Source organism: Bactrocera dorsalis, chromosome 6, assembly GCF_023373825.1.
Source record: "Bactrocera dorsalis isolate Fly_Bdor chromosome 6, ASM2337382v1, whole genome shotgun sequence".
Classification (NCBI taxonomy): Eukaryota; Metazoa; Arthropoda; class Insecta; order Diptera; family Tephritidae; genus Bactrocera; species Bactrocera dorsalis.
Window position 1 is genome coordinate 21,616,338 of NC_064308.1, and position 20,012 is coordinate 21,636,349.

At 37.3% G+C, this 20,012-nt stretch overlaps 4 protein-coding genes across 4 annotated transcripts; 3 read left to right on the forward strand and 1 right to left on the reverse strand.

Annotated features, from left to right (window-relative positions):
- Window positions 1–2,794: 2,794 nt before the first annotated feature.
- On the forward strand, window positions 2,795–3,721 carry LOC125779697 (proteoglycan 4-like). The gene has a single exon (XM_049460971.1). The coding sequence runs from the start codon at window positions 2,795–2,797 to the stop codon at window positions 3,719–3,721; it is 927 nt and encodes a 308-aa protein (XP_049316928.1).
- Window positions 3,722–6,922: 3,201 nt separating this feature from the next.
- LOC125779698 (uncharacterized) lies at window positions 6,923–8,523 on the forward strand. The gene is made up of 4 exons (XM_049460972.1): window positions 6,923–7,440; window positions 7,493–7,591; window positions 7,649–7,817; window positions 8,033–8,523. The coding sequence occupies exons 1-4, from the start codon at window positions 7,417–7,419 to the stop codon at window positions 8,521–8,523; spliced, it is 783 nt and encodes a 260-aa protein (XP_049316929.1). The 5' UTR covers window positions 6,923–7,416.
- Window positions 8,524–8,572: 49 nt separating this feature from the next.
- LOC109579252 (uncharacterized) lies at window positions 8,573–10,222 on the reverse strand. Its single transcript, XM_019988858.3, has 2 exons — window positions 9,860–10,222; window positions 8,573–9,801 (listed from the first exon to the last, which is right to left on the reverse strand). Exons 1-2 carry the CDS (start codon window positions 9,939–9,941, stop codon window positions 8,702–8,704), a joined length of 1,182 nt encoding a protein of 393 aa, XP_019844417.2. The 5' UTR covers window positions 9,942–10,222; the 3' UTR covers window positions 8,573–8,701.
- A 1,478-nt stretch (window positions 10,223–11,700) lies between these two features.
- Window positions 11,701–14,169, forward strand: LOC125779440 (uncharacterized). The gene is made up of 5 exons (XM_049460804.1): window positions 11,701–12,701; window positions 12,769–12,912; window positions 12,983–13,024; window positions 13,094–13,227; window positions 13,360–14,169. The coding sequence occupies exons 1-5, from the start codon at window positions 12,617–12,619 to the stop codon at window positions 13,705–13,707; spliced, it is 753 nt and encodes a 250-aa protein (XP_049316761.1). The 5' UTR covers window positions 11,701–12,616; the 3' UTR covers window positions 13,708–14,169.
- The last annotated feature ends 5,843 nt before the right edge of the window (window positions 14,170–20,012 follow it).

Here is a 20,012-nt window from a genome sequence, read left to right on the forward strand (position 1 = left end):
ATTGACCAGAACATAATATACTGTAATAATAAATTTTTTTATATTCAGAATTGTAAAACAGAAATTTCAAAAACCTATTGTAAACTAAATAAGAAAAGCACATGTGTAACGTGGCTTTTACCACCTTACAATAATTTACGTCAACTTACCTCACTACGATGTTGAACGCCGCTAGAGCCTTCCACCGTGTACCTGCACCATACGCACACAACTTACCTCACTTTGATATTGAACGCTGCTAGAGCCTTACATCATGTACCCGCACCATACGCACACGACTTACCTCACTACGATGTTGAAAGCTGCTAGAGCTTTCCACCATACGTCCTAACGCACCATACGCATACTTACCTCGCTACGGTGACGAAAGCTGCGCTGTGCTGCTATATAAGCAAGCACTTCACATCGAGTGCGATCATTCCTTCCAGCACTCTGGCGAGGACGGTCGCCATCGACAGCATCAGGCAGGGATAAGTTAAAAGCAATAGAAGTAGGAAGTAGAAGTAGGCAGTATGGGGTAGAAAATCGCGCAGAAAAGGCATCATGCCAGTGCTCGCGATTACTGCCCTATACAGTAGAAGGGGGGAAGCGCAGGCCTCGCGCAGAAAAGGCATCATGCCAGTGCTCGCGATAACTGCCCTATACAGTAGAAGGGGGGAAGCGCAGGCCTCGCGCAGAAAAGGCATCACCGCCGGGTGATGCCAGTGCTCGCGATGGCACTGCCGTAGACGCGTCGAGAACACGTGGCGTCAGTACCGCTGCTTACGGCACCGTTATTAAAACTAGCGCGACTAACAGGCGACATGTAATGTAAGGAGTGCAAGAGAGTCGATAGTGGGAGGCCAACGAAGACGGTTGGCTATTAACGAAATCTCTCCTACACAGAAGATTCCGTTCATTTTCATCAATCCCGTTCGTTTTCATCACCGTGCCACCTTCAACAAGCGTCAACGCCTGGCTCATCAATTCCGTTCGCTTTCATCACCGTGCCACCTTCAACAAGCGTCAACGCCTGGCTCATCAATTCCGTTCGCTTTCATCACCGTGCCAGCTTCAACAAGCGTCAACGCCTGGCTCATCAATCCCGTTCGTTTTCATCACCGTGTCAGCTTCAACAAGCGGCAACGCCTGGCTCGCCAATCTCGCTCGTTTTCATCGCCACTGTATACATCACGCTGGTCTGGCTGTCCACTGAAAGGGGGGTGTGGACACTTCATCTATTGAATTAAATCTTTTATTTGCTAAGGGTTCGTGGGTCCCAAGGCTGACCCTGGAGCGGCTGAGCATACCTCAGCTATGGAAGAAACCCCATTACAAATGGCGCCCGCGCAGGGACCTGACTTTGTGAGTGATAGTGAATAACATGAGTATCGCAAAGATACCCTCAACGTAGCTATCCAGATGCCCACTGAAAGACCAAGAAGGCAATGCGGAACTTTTGCATGCCGTCCATGATCAACCGGATAGATGGTATGAAAGACGTACGCGCCAGGTACACGATCAACCAAAGAAACATCCCGATTACCAACTTATCGATGGCCGGCTCTTTCGGCACATCGCCCCACGCAATACGCTATCCAGGTCACCACGCTGGAAACTATGCGTACCGGAGCACCGTCGACTCGAAGTCCTGAGAGAAAATCACGACGCCAGCACCGGCGGTCACCTGGGTGTACACAAAACACTCAAACGCACACAAGAAGGGTACTATTGGCCTGGGATGCATAGGGATGCACTCAAGTATGTTCGTCGATGCAAACAATGTGCCGAATATAAGATAGACCAGCGCCGACCTGCCGGGATGATGGCCACCATGCAATGCTCACGACCGTGGGAAGTTGTAAAGGCAGACTATGTAGGCCCACTACCACGCTCAACAAATGGCAACACGTGCTTGCTAGTGCTCAAGGATAAGTTCTCCAAGTGGGTGGAACTCGTGCCGGTCCGGAATGCAACCACGGCCAGTGTTATAAAGGCGCTACGAGAACGCGTGATATACCGGTTTGGTTGCCCTGACGTATTCCTTACCGACAACGGGAAGCAATTCACCGGCAAGCCGCTTACACAGTTCCTGGAGAGCCACGGAATTCAACATCGTTTCACCGCCATTTATGCTCCACACGAGAACCCAACCGAGCGCACCAACAGAGTCGGGAAAACTATGATCGCCCAACGAGCAAAGGCCGATCATCGGACCTGGGACCACCAACTAGCCGAAATAGCTTTCGCGATAAATACATCACAACACGACTCGACAAAAACATCAGCAGCTGAGATAAACTTCGGGTACACACCAGCTACACCGAAACAAATCCGCAAAGAAGGGAACGTGCCCGACGAAGAAGCCACCACCGTGTCGACACTCACCGAGCTTTGGCAAGAAGTTTCTCGCAACTTGTCTACCGCAGCAAAACGCCAGAAGAGATACTACGATTTGCGCAGACTACCATGGAAAAGTACTCAAAAGAGATCATCCGCTCTCTTCCGCAGTAAACAACTTTGCACAGAAGCTTGCTCCGAAGTATACTGGCCCATATATCGTCAGAAAATTCAAGTCGATCAATACAGTTGAACTTGTGAATCCTAACGCACCAGGTGGGCGTACCATTCATGTGCATCTGCAAGATCTAAAGCAGCTGCCAACCGAATACTAAACTTGAGTAGCCGCTAGCGCGATCTCTACCGAGCCTACGGGCTCTAACTCCGAGCCACCTAGCACCAATGTAACGCAACCATAGACGTTGCCAACACTAATCAAAGCGTCCGTTTTCTCATCTCTTTCCAGATAACCAAAATGAAACCGACAACCAGCAGAAGGCCGCAGGCATCGAGCCGCCAACCACAGCCGCCGGACGAGCCGCAAAGGCCGCCACCTTTCCGGCCACCCCCGGAAGCACGACCGCGGGTGCACCCGAATACAACCGCGTTACATGCGATAAGTACCGATAACACTGGGTCAGCTGTCCGAACTCGTCCTAGGGTACCCAGACAGCACCTGGAGCGCAGCGTCATCAACGCCTCCACCCGAAGTCGGCCGGCCACAGAACCAGCGGTATTAGAAGCATTGCCACGACAGACGCCGCTCAGCACCAACGCCCGGAAGCACCCGACCACCAGGCGATCCCCAACGCCAAGGGAAGCAGACCGTGAAGCTGGTGCTGCGACAGAGCCGCGCGCCGCCCAAACCTCGACGCACCCAGCAGGCCAAGCGAAGGCCCAGGTAACGCTCTCCGCCAAACAAAGCGACCTGCCGACTGCAGCTTCGCTCCAACTCGGCCAGCGAGGCACGGCAAAGAGTACCGCGAGGAAGGAAGCTTGTACCGCGGAGCCACTCGCAGAGAAGGTGCAAGAGGCGCCCGCTACAACAACGCCGGCATGCTCGAACGACGATGGGGCGTCTGCCCCAGCAATTGACAAGACCAACGTCGAGACGACGCCGCCTCACCCAAAAGCGACGCCAACCTCGACGACGACCCGGCCTCCAACTGCCGAGATCAGCGCACAACCGGCCACGCCTGACACATCACCCCCACAAGTGGCACCGGTGGGCGAAATCCCAGGGTTCCTGGAAGGGCTGGTGATGACCAGACAGCATTTTATCAAGCGCTCCAAGCGAACGCTGTTCTTCCGGGGCCGACATCTAGCCCTCCAGAAGCTAGAAGGCGACCGGATTCTGGTGCGATACGGCGAGGACAGATGCGTGCTTCACTTATACGAGTAACACCTCAGAGCAGCCGTTATAATTAAGTCATTAGCTTTAAGTATGTATTTGCATTACCGTAGGCCAGAAATTAAAACTAGTTTTTTTACCAGTTACCATAGTTATTCATGCATTTATACGATTACATTAAATGGGTGTCACTAGTTTTAAGCTATAAGACCTAAGACGCCTTGTACTATAGGTTAAGAAATATTATTAAATAAAGGTTTCCACACCCGCTCCCCGTTCACGGCACACGCCAACTAGGACAGCCAGCCAGCCTCCAGCCGAACCATCGTGGGAGATCTCCTTCCACCCGCTGCCAGAGAAGTATCATTGTCCGAAGTGAGGGGGGGACTGTAACGTGGCTTTTACCACCTTACAATAATTTACGTCAACTTACCTCACTACGATGTTGAGCGCCGCTAGAGCCTTCCACCGTGTACCCGCACCATACGCACACAACTTACCTCACTATGATATTGAACGCTGCTAGATCCTTACCTCACTACGATGTTGAAAGCTGCTAGAGCTTTCCACCATACGTCCTAACGCACCAAACGCATACTTACCTCGCTACGGCGACGAAAGCTGCGCTGTGCTGCTATATAAGCAAGCATTTCACATCGAGTGCGATCATTCCTTCCAGCACTCTGGCGAGGACGGTCGCCATCGACAGCATCAGGCAGGGATAAGTTAAAAGCAATAGAAGTAGGAAGTAGAAGTAGGCAGTATGGGGTAGAAAATCGCGCAGAAAAGGCATCATGCCAGTGCTCGCGATTACTGCCCTATACAGTAGAAGGGGGGAAGCGCAGGCCTCGCGCAGAAAAGGCATCATGCCAGTGCTCGCGATAACTGCCCTATACAGTAGAAGGGGGGAAGCGCAGGCCTCGCGCAGAAAAGGCATCACCGCCGGGTGATGCCAATGCTCGCGATGGCACTGCCGTAGACGCGTCGAGAACACGTGGCGTCAGTACCGCTGCTTACGGCACCGTTATTAAAACTAGCGCGACTAACAGGCGACATGTAATGTAAGGAGTGCAAGAGAGTCGATAGTGGGAGGCCAACGAAGACGGTTGGCTATTAACGAAATCTCTCCTACACAGAAGATTCCGTTCATTTTCATCAATCCCGTTCGTTTTCATCACCGTGCCACCTTCAACAAGCGTCAACGCCTGGCTCATCAATCCCGTTCGTTTTCATCACCGTGCCACCTTCAACAAGCGTCAACGCCTGGCTCATCAATTCCGTTCGCTTTCATCACCGTGCCAGCTTCAACAAGCGTCAACGCCTGGCTCATCAATCCCGTTCGTTTTCATCACCGTGTCAGCTTCAACAAGCGGCACCTGGCTCGCCAATCTCGCTCGTTTTCATCGCCACTGTATACATCACGCTGGCCTGGCTGTCCACTGAAAGGGGGGTGTGGACCCTTCATCTATTGAATTAAATCTTTTATTTGCTAAGGGTTCGTGGGTCCCAAGGCTGACCCTGGAACGGCTGAGCATACCTCAGCTATGGAAGAAACCCCATTACACATGTTTGTCAGAAATTTTCTATAAAAAACAAGGAAAATGTAATAAATTAAAAGAAAAAACTTACAAATTGAAGAAATTAAATCAGGAGCGATATTAGTTTCAGGAAAAAATATTGTAGATAATCAAACATTAAATGGAACATATTTAATAACATTTGAAAATTATACTGTAATAAATAATCAATCTTATGAAAATATTGATGTGAAAATTTGGAATTATTTTAAAAACAATCATATTAATAATTTTGAAATATTAGAATATTTTGAAACAACCAATAAACTGTTAAAATTAGATAATATAAATATGTTAGCAGAACGGAACAAGAACATAACAGTACATTCATATTTTTGGTATATAATTTTAATCTTGGGAATAATTTTCATATCTTACTTAATATTAAAATTAAAAAAATCTCGCGCAATTCCCAAACCAATCGAAAATGCGTAATTTCAAGAAATCACTTATAATGCTCTTTTAGATCAAATATATAAATTAACTCAAAATAATAGTGAATCGGGGACGATTCATTTTAGGAAGGGGGGAGTTAACGATAGCCTCCGCATAGAAACCTTAGTATAACTGTAAAAAAAATTGAATCTTTGCACTCTGCAATTACACTGCCTCATAAATTAGAAACATAATTAACTTTTCTGATTATTTAAGAATTCGATATGCTTTTTCCGTTCTGTATCCAAAAATCCATATCGCTCGCCCTCACAGGAAGGCATAACAATAACAATCATAAATAAACCACTTAACATTCCGTTGGAATTTGATGTTACAGCTAAAAATGTAATTTAACACTTTGTTCTGGACTCAACCAAGCTGATGCTTACAGTTCAGCTCTAACCTTAAGTAAATAAAACCAAATTGTATAAATACTAGTATTTTAGAAAAAAAGATTTGATTTGTATCTTGCAATCCACCATAACCACAAGCATTTTCATTCAATCCGCGCGTTCGCGGATGTAAAATATATATATTTTTTTTAAATTCCCTCGTTACGGGAATTAATTTGCATTTCTCGGGCGCCTAATCTCCCGTTTTGGGGATTTGCGCTGGCCAGCAAGATCGCCTAATTTGACCGCTCCAGACTTTGGGGGCTTTTTGAAGTCGCAGGTTTATGTCAACAAGCCTCATACTCTTGCAGCTCTTAAAGACAATGTCCGTCAAGAATGTGAGGACCTATCGGCGGAAGTTCTGGCCAAGTGATGGAAAAGGCCATAAATAGGGCGCAAATGACAATCAACTGTGGCGACGGCCATTTACATGATATCATATTCTCGATTTGATGTAAAAAAATTTAAAAGGCCAAATAAAAATAATCCACAAGCAGAATCACAGTTTTTGTTTTTTTAAAATAGTTTTTCATTTTCCAAAAAACATCGGACGGTAATTTTTGCGCCACCTGTTACTAAGCAAATATTCATAAGTGTTTGGCTATGAGTTCACAATATTTATGAACCTTTGCTTAGGTTTCTCTGACAATAATGAATCAGAAACGCTTATGAGCATATAAAGAAGCTCAACTGTGGACAAGCCACTTGAGCCGTTTGAGCGGTAACGCTATGAAAATTCATTACATAAGTATTAAAAGTTATTACTAAAAAACAAGGATTTTGTGACTAGTTCCAATAATGACTGCATATAATGAAATAAAAAAAAACGAGATTTTCATATTTTTTATTTATTTTCTTTATTATAAAAGAAGATCACACATACATTAATGTTATCACGTATAATATCATATTACATTTTATTTTATAAAATGAGATTTAAATCCATTTGAATGGTATAAAAATTAATTTAATTATTAACAAAGCAAAATAACACACTTCAGTCCATTTCGGTAAAAAACAAAAATAATAATGCATAAAAACTACTCCAAGATATATGTACATAAAATTTAACTCCAAAAATATATATTTGGGGTACTCACAACGTGTCTTAAAGCATCGTAAAATCATAAAGTCATAACTTTTTATGCTAGTGTAAAAAATTTGTTGTTGGATTGCATACTAAAATAAGTTTACGCAAATACGACTCTGAACGCTATGTATTCGGTTCGTCATAACTGATCAGCTGATTTCTGTTTACATAAGTTTACTTTTGTGTTGTGGTTACATTTGTGTTTGAATTTAAATTTCTTTCAAATTTCTTTTGTCGAGGGTTTTCGGAATAATGGAGCAATATAATGTTATACAGGTAATATAAAAATGCATAATAAATACAATTCAACTATTTAATTCGCTTTTAGACAAAAGCAAAGCGGGTGCGTTCCAACCCAACCAGAAAGTGGCTGTTTGAAGAAGAAAAGGCGTTAATTGAATTTTTGACACAAAACAGGGATTTTGAGGTAAATCTATTAATTAAAATACAACTTAGAAGTAATCTATTATAATTTTAATTGTAGAAACCAACGTCTCAATTGTATTATAGACGATTTTCAAACGAGAGCAACATTGCGGTGGACTGGAAGCTGACACGCTCGAAGGTTCGTTATATGCGTACAACATATAACAAAGCAAAAGCATGGGAAGGTTCGACAGGTGCAGGGAGTATGGAAGGCGAAACTATGAAGGGTAAGATTTTGTTTTGTAAATAAAACAAAATTTTCACGGTTTCTGCGTGCGTATAGAAGTGAAGCAAATAGTATTGAGGACAATTGCGAATTTGTGTAAATGGTTCAAACCATAAAATGAAGCGGAACGACTTGTAAATCGCATCAGAACTTGAGAATTTAAATGTTATTCATTCTTCTAGTGGTACTTAGAATAACTATACATTTTTATTTCAGCCACTTTACTTAAAATGTGTACGTTTTTTTATGAAATGGAAGAAATTTTCGGCAGTAGAGTGGTTGAGTCAGCAGTGATAAACGAAAGTTTGGAAAACAACGAAAACTATTCGGAAGTAGACCTCAACGAGTCAGCGTCTTCTGCGGCTGTATGCGAAGGCGAAGGCATAGATAAGACAATTCGTAAAGGAATATATTCCAGAACTGCGGCATCAGATATTCTGCAATTTCAGTCTGAAATGATACAGCTGAAAAAGCAGAAAATGGAGCAAGAATTGAGTTTTAAGGAGAAAGAGTTGGAATTAAGAGAAAGAGAATTGAGGATTAAAGAAAAAGAAGTAGAGTTAAGGGAAAAGCAAGAATTATTACTAAAAGACAAAGAAATGGAGATGAAACTAAAAGAATTGGAAAGTAATGAAAAAATAAAAATAATGGAAATACAAATGAAAGAAAGATTGGCAATGGAAGAATTGAAACACAAATACAAATAAGTGGATGAATTGGAAGAAGTGGCGCAAGATAATTTTAAATTACCTGAAATGAATTAACGTACCTGAAGTTTATTTTTAATAATTACTTTTTATGTTAATTTTTAAATAAAAAAAACACATTTTTATATGAATACTAATACTAATGAATAGTAAATATACTTTTAAATAATGATGTATTTTAAGTTAATCTATGGTTTTGTATGAAGTTAAGAAGGCTAGATCTTGTGTTACTTCCTGGTGGTAAGCTATATTGAGGTGGGTTAATTTCAACGCTTTCTTCGTTTTCAGTTTGGAAATTAATTAGCATGTTATGAAGAATGCAGCATACCATGATCCAATCATTGCATTCTTTTTTATTTTGCTCATTTATCATTCTAAACTTCAATTCCTTCAAGCTACCGAATTTTTCTTTTAAAATGCCAAAACAATTCTCAATTCGCACACGATATTTTGAAAAGTACTTATTGAAACTTTCTCTTTCTTCCGTAGTGTAGTCCGTACTATTTTGCCTGAACGGTGTCAATAAAAATTCCTTGAGTGGATAGGCGCTATCTCCAGCAATCCACTGGGAGTCAGATAAAAATCGTTGAGGATGTTTTGCAAGAGGGCTATTCAAGAAGATTTTGGCATCATGAACACTTCCAGGGTATCCTATTGTGACTTGTCTTATTCGTAGCCTATAATCACAAACAGCTTGCATTTTAATAGCATATTGGCGTTTTCGTGAATAAAAAAGTTCATGTTTTTTGGCTGGCGCTTCAGCCAACTTTAATTCGGATCCATCAATATATCCTATACAACCTGGCATCTCTTTCCGCGTTGCAGTAACAATTTCCAACCGTTCATTTTCATTTGGCCAAAACAGAAACTTCTCTTTTAATTTCAAAATTGCTTTAAATACGCGCTTAGTTATAATTTGAATAGTGCCCCCATCACCCACGCCAAACAATGAAGCAACCTTTCGTATGGATAATCCATCTCCGGAAGATCCTAACCTAAATAGCGCTATTTTCAATTGTAAATCCAAAGGAAGCTGCGCTCCACTAGAATTTGTGTTAAATACACTATCGTCCTTTATATAATTAAGAATGCGACAAAATTCGTCCGGGCCAACACGAATCATTTCGTTGAAACGGCTGTCATCAAAGTGCCTAAGCACATTATGTCGCCATTGGGATGACTTTGGTACCCCGAGATGAACACTTCTACGAGTGTTTAATAAACAAAGTAAACTGAATGAAAAATTTTCAAAGATTTCGTCCGCATCTTCGTCGTCGCCTGGAAATTAATTTTTACGTGAATAAATATGAGACTTGCTTATAATGGTAAAACTCACTTGAGTCAAGAATTATCAGGTTTAATGCCTGATTCTTGCACAGCGCATCCATTATCTTAAAATTTTCACCTCTCCTTGGCATTTTGATTGCGAAATACTTATTTTTACAAATATTGTAATTTATGTTTTTTCAATCAGCTGATTGATAAGTGATTTACGACAACAAATTTATAACGCCGTGTTCACAACCATTGTATTTTGTCTTAACTTTTGTTTATGACTTATAACTTTATGACACGTTGTGAGTACCCCAATTATATGTAGCTCCTACTGTAGGGCTATAAAGCTTTTTTTATAACCGCGCAAATTTACGAAACAGCGAAAAGTATAAGCGAAATTGTAGCAAAGGGCCGAGTAACGACACTGTAAGGTGGTCAGGTATTAGACTAACTTTATTTGCACAATTCTTCTCCTTAAATAATATTCTATGCAATATTTCGATACCGCTAAATATGTATGTACATAATTCCACTTTGTATTAATTCATATATACGTACATATATATGTTATGTACTTCTAACAGTCCATAAAACTAAGTACCTACTTAACGCTATTGCTTCTTCGTATATAATTTAGATATTAAAAGAGAAATGTAAAAAAGGGAATGCAGCATTGCATTATGCTGCTTACATATTAAGCTTAGTACATGCTAATATCGGTATTCTGCTTGAGACGATTGTCTCATGTCTCTAATTCACACAATCTTAATTTAATGACTCTGTTAGTCAGGAGTCTCATTTTGGTGTTCTGGCAGATACAGTATACTACTATACAATATACTACTACACTGTATCTGCCAGAATACCAAAATGGGACTCCTGACTAACAGAGTCACTAAATTACTATAGTCACAATTAGAGACATGAGACAATCGTCTCAAGCAGAATACCGATATAAATAGGATTAACTAATGTGCACCAACAAACATACGTGTAATTGCGGGAGTGAAACATAGTGTTAGCAAAGTGTACAGAGCAAACGCAAGCAAACACAATGCAAATACAATTATTTTACAGCATTGAGGTGAATGACTTCTAATGCTTAACCTTGAATATTAGACAAATAAGAAGAAGCAGAAATGGCAAAAAATATATAAGAACATATGGTTGAAGTATGCAATGGTTTGCAATCGGTGACCCAAATAGCAAAAAATATACACACAAAAAAGTAAAGTGTGAATTCTACACCTTTGGGAGCAATATTAACACCAATTTATGGTGTCATTCTCATTTGCAACACTAAAACAGTGCAACGTGAGAAAATGTGGAGTCATTTTACTAATTTGCTCGCTGATCTACACTTTAAAGTATAAGTTTAACACTATTTGGTAGTCAGCATTGCCGTTCATTACAAATGGCGTTACCATAAGTTAGAAAAAAATTGACTACAATACCAATCCACCACTTGCAATTTGATGTATGCCATAAATGCGAATTACTTTTCTTGCAAAGTATCACAATTATATACTATATAAAAATTTATATCCTTCTTTTGTCGACTAATTTGGTTTTAACTTGAAAAATTATTGACAAATTGCTGATTATGTCTATACCCATCTCATACCAAAGCGAAAATTCCCTAGAGTAAACTTATGGTTTATTAATTACCCAATCTGGCAATAAATTCTCGCGATGTTCTAAATCGCTCTTAACCGCTCTCTGTCTCCCATCTCATGTATGAACGGCAGTATACACTAACTCGCACATGGATAGAGACAATGTTGGAATGATGGATCGTTATGTTTTACAGACACGGTTTACCGACGGTTTTTTAATTTGTTTGTATTTGTTTAGAGACAGAAGCGCCTACTTAAATATATTTCAAAATTAATGGTAAGGCAGGAAGTTATTCTTTGTATGTGCTCGTCAATTCTTCTATACGAAAAATTGTTCATTTTTCGAAAGGTTTAAGACAAAAAAGCGTTTAATCACAATGGTAAAATGTTGAGGCCTATCACTCAGCCACGGACAATTGCATTTCATTTTAAACGAGAAAAAATATGTTGAAAAATGGAAAAATCCAATTATTCCGACATCAGTTTTTGTTCCTATTCAAGTGCTCGCAAGTGTACGTACATCTGTGTGTATATAACAAGCGAAATTAACAGTTATTCGTGGACGCAAAGAAAGGGTTGCCATCAAATAATGCAAGATATACCCTAAGTATGAAATATTTTCATTGACTTATGGTATATTTACATTCCCATACATGGGAGCAAATGTACATACATACATACTTATGTTACTTGTGCATTTATGAGTAGATATTCGTTTAGTTTTATAATAAAAGATTTAGCATAAAAGATAAAGAATATGTTCAGCAACCACGGATTAATAGTACTTATGCTGTTATGTGCATCTGTATGTATTAAAAAATTGTTGAATAATATCTAAATGTTCATCTGTAAAAAGGTGCAAAATTTAATCCCAAACGATAGTATATTTTAAGAAGAATTTATTTTTCAATTTAAATATTAACAAATACACACCAATAATAATTGGAAGTGATGTGGTTTTCTTAATCTGTGGCTATGCGCAATATATGCATTTATCTAAATACAATTAAAATCCCGCATAAATTATTTGCTTTGTGAAACTACTACACATGAAAAAATGCATGGCAATCATGGTGCCATCTCATTTCGCTCATCATGGCTTGCTTTGTCTTCATCTGAAATCAGTCGGGAAATTTCGTGCTTCAACAGACAAAATAACTAAAATTGTTAAATAAATAAGGAATTGATTAATACGAACGCAAATGTTGGTAAAAGTGAAAAGTGGGAATGTGATAAAACTCATTGATATAAACACAGATACCAGAGCGAAAGATGTGCTTGATTTCAGTATGTTTTTTCTTGTTTGTGGGTTAGTAAAAGTTTGTGAACCTTTATTGCATTATCATTTCAACAGTTTGTTCAAAATTCGGCATTGCGTACAATATCACAATAAAATTTCTGGACCGGGATAAAGTTCCAATAGAGGAAGACCAAATAGTATCTACAATTAAGCAGTTTGGAAGTTTTTCCTGTTTTTTGCTAGAAATTTTAGACAAAGGTAAGCTAAGACAAAATCCCAATTATTTGTGCTAATATGAATTACAATGTACAATCTTACAAATTCATAGGTGACGTTTTGAAAGATACTATTGGAAGCTGTTTAATACCAGGTGAGCATCTTCACTTAGGAAATACATATGTATGTATTAAAAATTCTGATTTAAATTTTAAATTTTTAGAGTGGTTTATTGAAATCAAACCGTTTTTACTTCTCCTACGACTACTACCTTCATTTACACAACGCTCAAAGGAAAATAAACAACAACGACTAAACTTCGAATCAACCATCAATAAATTTATAAATTTTCAAAATGTAAGTATGTATGGAGTAACGTTTGCGATAAAACTATAACTGTTGTCCTGCTTTTATTCAAATATAAATTAAAAAGTAGCAATAATTTGTCCTATAAGAAAAATTATAATTTAACTATCTTTATAATTTTAGATAAATACACCCATAGACGACTTCGAATTAAACAGCAAGCAGCCCACAATCGTAGCATCTGGAAAAAGTAAGGAGGTAAGTAAGGAGGAAATTGTTCAGTATTTTATTTTAATTGACGGTAAAGCTTTACATGTGCCTATAACATATACTTTCATTGAGGTATTTCATTTATATTTTAAGTCATTTTATGTATTCCATATAGAATTCGATCCAGCATTGTCAAACTTTTTAAAATTTTTTTCTAAGTTCATTTACAAAGTTGAACCGAATGTAAAGTGTTCTAATCGAGTTCTTGAGATCTATCTGAAATTCAAAAGCAAAATTGATGCTGAACGATCAGTAATTTAAAAAATGGGATAATTTTGTTTTATATGTAAGAAACTCGGTAGGGAGAAAAAGTTTTATAAATAGTACTAATCTAAATGAAAATGTAAAATTTTGTCTATCAAAGGTTTTACCAGAATACGAAACATGTAACATATATTCTTCAACTTGGGTTGAATATAAATACGGATATCGTTATAGAACTGACTTTATGCTTTATTTGAAACGAGAAAAAGAAACGCTTATATTTGCACAAATAAAAGATATTTATATTACTAACAATAATATATTATTTTATGTTCAATATTATACTACCACAACTTTTAATGATGTTCTTAATATTTACGAGGTGTCTCCTTCGAAAAATAAGGAGGTAATCCCCTTTGACAACCTGAAATTTAAAAAGCCTTATGATTGCTATCATATTAATTCTAATATATACATAATAATAACGGATGTAATTTTTATCTAAATAGTATATGTAAATAGTTTTTGAACTGAATAAAAAATGAATTAAAAACGAGTTCCGTTTCATTCCAGCCTTTATGTGGGGGCAAATTTTGGGGAATAGTTAAGAGTTAAAATTACACCTTTTAGTGTAATTTTTTTTAGCACTTTATTGGAGCTAAAACTGCACTCAAAATTTAAGACTTAATAGAGTTAAAATTACACTTTTTAGTGTAATTCTTATTAACACTTTATTGGAGTTAAAATCACACTTTAAGGTGCTGTTTACAAATACTCCGCATTAGTGTCAAACTTGCTCCTTTTAGTGTTATTTATTTTGACTCCTTTTGGTGTTAAATTTACACCTTTTTTAGTTTATATATACAGCAACACCGAAGAGTGCTGTTTTGACACCAAAACTTTTTTGTGTGTATAAGAACATATGGTTGAAGTATGCAATGGTTTGCAATCGGTGAACCAACACCTACATAAATCCAATCTATGGATATAGATATAGCCTAATCAATGATCTATTTATTATTCCACAATGTACCTACTGATATGTTTTACGCACAAAAAGTGGTATGCAACGAATAACTCAAACAAAGCGATAAGTGATTGTGAGACATATTCACACTCATTAGTCGTGTTTTTAGCTAATAGCTAAATCATGCACAAATAAAACGCATTTAACTTATTCCATAAATTCGCTTAAAAAAGAACTGAGTTGGTAATGCGGATAAGAACAATCAGCTGATATACAATTTAGTTTGAAACTTCAAATTTGTAAGCGGAATATTAATATACTATACAAATACATTTATTTTAGTTATTTGAGGTCTAGAATACAAAAAACTTGAAAACAAGTGTTCATATTTGTCTTATATTTAACTCAATACTCATCCAAAAAGTATGTAATTTTGGTTTGTTTACATTTTCATCTGTCAAAATGAGGTTTCTCGCCTTAAGCTTAGTACGCAGCTCTCAAGAAACGTAAGAACTTCATATAAAAAAACGCTTAAGAGACGGTCCAGAAACGTTCCTGCGATAAAGTTACGTGTGCTAGTACGCAGCTCTCAAGAAATCTAGTACTAATTTTTAATACTTTTTTCAATAAAATGTGAATATGGCAAACCTGGTTTTGCGAAGAAACATCAAATCAACAATTGTTTCTTGAGGGAAATTCGAAGTAATCGTCAAATTCATCCTAAATTAGTTGAAATCATTATTATAAAGTATATTCCATTTTGAAATGTTGTATAAAACCAACCAATCATCAACAACAATCCTTAAATCTCAATGAAAATATTTGTGTTACCATACACATACATACATACGCACAAAGTTTGTTTACTTTGTTTATTCTCTCTTGCTCTTCTAAATGTGGATCATTCACAATGCGTAACCAGCTGTCAAACTTACTTCAGAAATAATGTATTTTTTTTCTTGAGCAATTACTTGAGAGCTGCGGTTGGTTGGTTGGTAACCTTTACCAACTACTTTTTATTTGGGAAAAACCTTGCTATTGTGAATGAAAAAAAGCGATGAACTGACAATGCCTCTAGTTCAATATACAAGCTATGATAGCTCATGACAAGTCAACATAATTATGTTGGCTAAGTCTTCCATACAAAATAAGCTAATAGCTTAATTTGCTGGTCAAATAAAACACGCCTATTATTACACAAGCAAGCTATGCGATTGTGAGAAGATAGTATTTTTAGTGAAATTACAATGGGGTGTTTCATGAATTTTAGAGTATAATCATAAGCTAAGTTATTCCCTGCAAATCAATGGTACCCTTATTAATGTTTCGGGAGGCCTTTGCACTAGCCTAATTTGCTACGATAGTTCTGACGTAGAGAAGACTATATTCGATGTTTTACTTGTATATTCGGTTCCACCTCAAACTTTTCGAGAACTTTTATGACTGCACCGGATGCACATTTTTGAAGACCTCGATGTCAAAAATGGTGCCTACAGCTAATTACCTTTCAGCAGTGTCGCCTAACCTGCCTTTAATGTAGGCATTCTGGGCCATTAACAGTTTATCCCTCGGTTTTATGCTCCTTATGTGAAGGCCCATTAGTCTCTCCAAAGTTTAAAGAAGAATTTGAATTTTTTTTAGGGAACATTAGCATACGGATATAACACACACTGACTTTAGCAAAGCGTTCGAAAAAGTAAATCTCTCGACTTTTCTACATAAATTTGATCTTCTGGGCTTTCAACTAATACTTCTTCAATGGATATCTTCTTATCTTTATAATAGAACACAACGAGTAATATTTGAGGATACACTTTCCGCTTTAATTAATTTCTATTAGAGTGTTCCGCGAGGTAGTCATCTAGGCCTGATTCTGTTTCGGTTATTTATTAATGATATCACTTCTGTAAAAGAATTCTCAAAAATTTTATTATATGCAGACAACGTAAAGCTGTTTAAATCATATAATTCAAATGATGAAGAGTGTCTGTTGCACTTAAACAATTTGGTCACTTAATGCGATGCTTTTAAATGACTTGCCATTAAATCTCAAAAAATGACGATGTGCTGTTCTCGTAGATCTGGGCACCCCTCAAATAGAATAGAGCAAGTTTTAAACTTTGTTGATTTGAGAGTTACTATGGTCTAAAGCTTAACTTAAAGCTCTTAAAAGCAAAAGGTATTCACAGTTTTGTTAAGTGTTGGTCTCAAGAATTTAGAGATGTGTACTAAAAAATTTTTTTAAACTTTGGTTGGACCTAAGTCTAAGTTGCAGTTCCTTTCTCTTGTCTGAAATTAAATTTAATACTCCGGATAGTATTTCGAGGCAGTTTAAACTTTTAATGTCAAAATCTTATACATCAAATTTTGAACTATATGAACCATTCTGTCGCCACAAGTTATGATTAGCTGAGCAGCTTTTCATCTCGACGGTTAAAAAGCCTCTTGCCTTTCATGACTATGTTTATTCCGCACGTATGTGGAAACTTTGTGAGGGATATTATAAAGCGTTGAGTTATTATACAGCGCCCAATCGTCTCTAGAGCCACTTTTATAGGTTCCGCATTCTGGGTGCAAATCATCCAGGCAAAAACTTATTTACCTGTGATCAGACAGGGAATGATCGTCTAGAACTTATCATTCCGAGATAAAGGGAAAATATCCCTAGAAGCTAGCGTAACGTCAAGTACCTCTGCCCCGTTAGAAGTCACAAAGGTTGGGGAGATTTTTCTTTGTTTGCTAATACAAAGGTTTTCATCATTTATAAAATTTCTACGAAATCAGGTTTACCGATAAAAACCCCTTTGAACAAGAACTCGAGACTGAACACGGATCCATCAACTGATATTCCGCCTTCCATACTCACTGTGTTCGAGAGGATAGAATCGATCTCCATTTCCGATCGGATCTTCTCCCTCTTTTCTTCAGTCTTCACTGGAAGCAGTGGCTCATCCGCACTGGCTTCTGGCACTGACTTATGTATAAACAACCGTTAGAGAAACAAATTTATTATAATCTGTAGCCAAATGTTGCGGGTGTATAAAAGTAAAGATCAACAGACCTACCCTACCTGCTCCATTTATAAAATTAAATGTTATCAACAAACAACCTTGCAATTATCATCATATATGAAATGAGAAGAGTTATGCTGATTTGTCATCAAATGAAATTATCAACTTTACGAAAATTGTTTTCAATCATTTTCAAATTTTGACCTCTCATTCCAATCTCAATCCCGATGATTTTATGCCGGTTATAGCGTTTTCATCTTTATTTGAAGGGAGGTTCTTATGCATTGACCTTATAGTCGAAAACTGGAGCCTAGTATTACTGCCTATTACTATCTATTGTGAATTAGTTTGCTGGCGAAAAACTTGCAACAAAACACGCTTTTGAAAATCGCCTATCCCAAGTTTTTTTTCAATATGGTTTCGATTAGAGTGGCATTACGAAAATTACCTAGAATATGGCAATAAGCATCGGCTTACTCTGATAAATAAAACCTTCTATTTATTGCAAAAATAATGGACTTCTGTTTGTTCTACCTTTAATATATGTTTCATAACTTCTATCGATAATAGCTCTCTTTCCCCGATTTTTATTTATCTTGTAAAACAATGGCTATTATGATTGGAAATAGAAAAATGTGTCGAGAAGCTATGTTTGGCGAATATTAAAGCTGGCGATTTGGACTTGACGGACAAGCAACACGCCTAAGCTTAGCGGATGCTACATACAACTAAAAATTTTATCTTACTTCAATCCTATAACAACATAATAAAAAAGAAAGACAACTGAACTCTCCAAGCTCACGAAATTTAAATTTTATGGAACAAACCTCGTACATCAAGTGGAAATTCACAGCATTGGCTTAATATAAGGGCACCAGGATAATTCGATTAAATAAATTTTCGGCGTTAAGTTAAGCGGTCTGACTCCACATCAATAAAATTAATTAATTATTCCGATGTAAAACCTTGTAATTTCAGTGTATTAAGATTATGGGGTATAAAACAGGGTATAGACGGATTGTATAAAATTTTTTTGCAAGATGTTCCTACAAAATATAATAGTTTTGTACAGCCAACGGTTGTTTGCATCACTTAAATTAGTCGAAATAGATACAGGGTCTGTCTGTGCAAGCGATAACTTGAGTAAAAAATTAAAACATCTTAATAAAACTTGGAAAAGTATTTCTTGGCAAAGATGTGATGACGAGATGTGCGTAAACGGATCTCTGCCACGCCCACAAAACGGAAATAATCGAAAATATGTCATAACTAAGTACAAAATTAAGATATATAATTGTAATTTCGCAAAGAGGATCGCAGAAGCAAGGGCCACCCGTGGGTTAAAATTTTTTAAAATATCGGTGAATTTTTGAGATATATTACAAAAATTCGGAGAGAATCATTTTCAAATAATAGTATGTCTGCATGTCAAAAACATATTAATAATTTCTTTAGTCGAATATACCTAATAGAAAGATTTTATACCACATAGATTAGAAAAACTCTGGCGAAAACCTGCCCAAGTCTTTATATAACTTACAACCCTTACACCTGAAAGAATTTTCCTGGCTTTAATTTTGGCAAGTTGCAAAAGTATGAAATGTTCTTTTATACCCAAACTTAGCACTTCCATAGTTGTTTTTATTATTGAATTATTTGAAACTGATAAATAGCCAGTAACAGTGAGTATGGTATGGCAGTAGTGGTTTATATCTAAACGCAGTTTATAATGTACTGAATTATAACATTATTATTAGAGTGATTTAAAAAAAGATAACACCTTATCTTCCGACCTTGAAAGCAAAAGTGATATCCTTACTTCAAATTCATTATATTTAAAATTTAAACAATGTTTATCTGAATTCTCATTTTACAATAAAACTTCTTCTCTTTCGTAGTTTGTTCAAAATTCTATTAACTGATTTTTCAAAATATATTGTATTTGTTTACTTTGATTCGGCCATCAGTGATCATTTCATCATTATTTCTCTAAACCGCCAATATCCGATCACTTTGGATCCCATTCAAAATAAAAAATTTTATAGATATTTTTTATATAACTTTTCTTTTGATGATATACATACTTAGGGTATTCCACCAAACTCGTAAATGCCTCATAAACACGTAAAATTCTGTGCCTTATAAATGAGCTGTCAAAATTTGTATGAAAAGAAGTTTACGCGTTTCGTATAAAACTATGAGGCAAATTCGACGCGTATTTGCTTCATAAACTGATATTTTGTTTTAGTGTTGCCATTACACAAAAATAATTTACATTTCGTGCTTCATAAAAGTAAAGTTTTTAGTGCAGGCAACACTACTTGCAAAGAAAAAAGTCAAAATACCTATTTACGCGGCTTTTATACGTATGAAAAAAAGGAGCG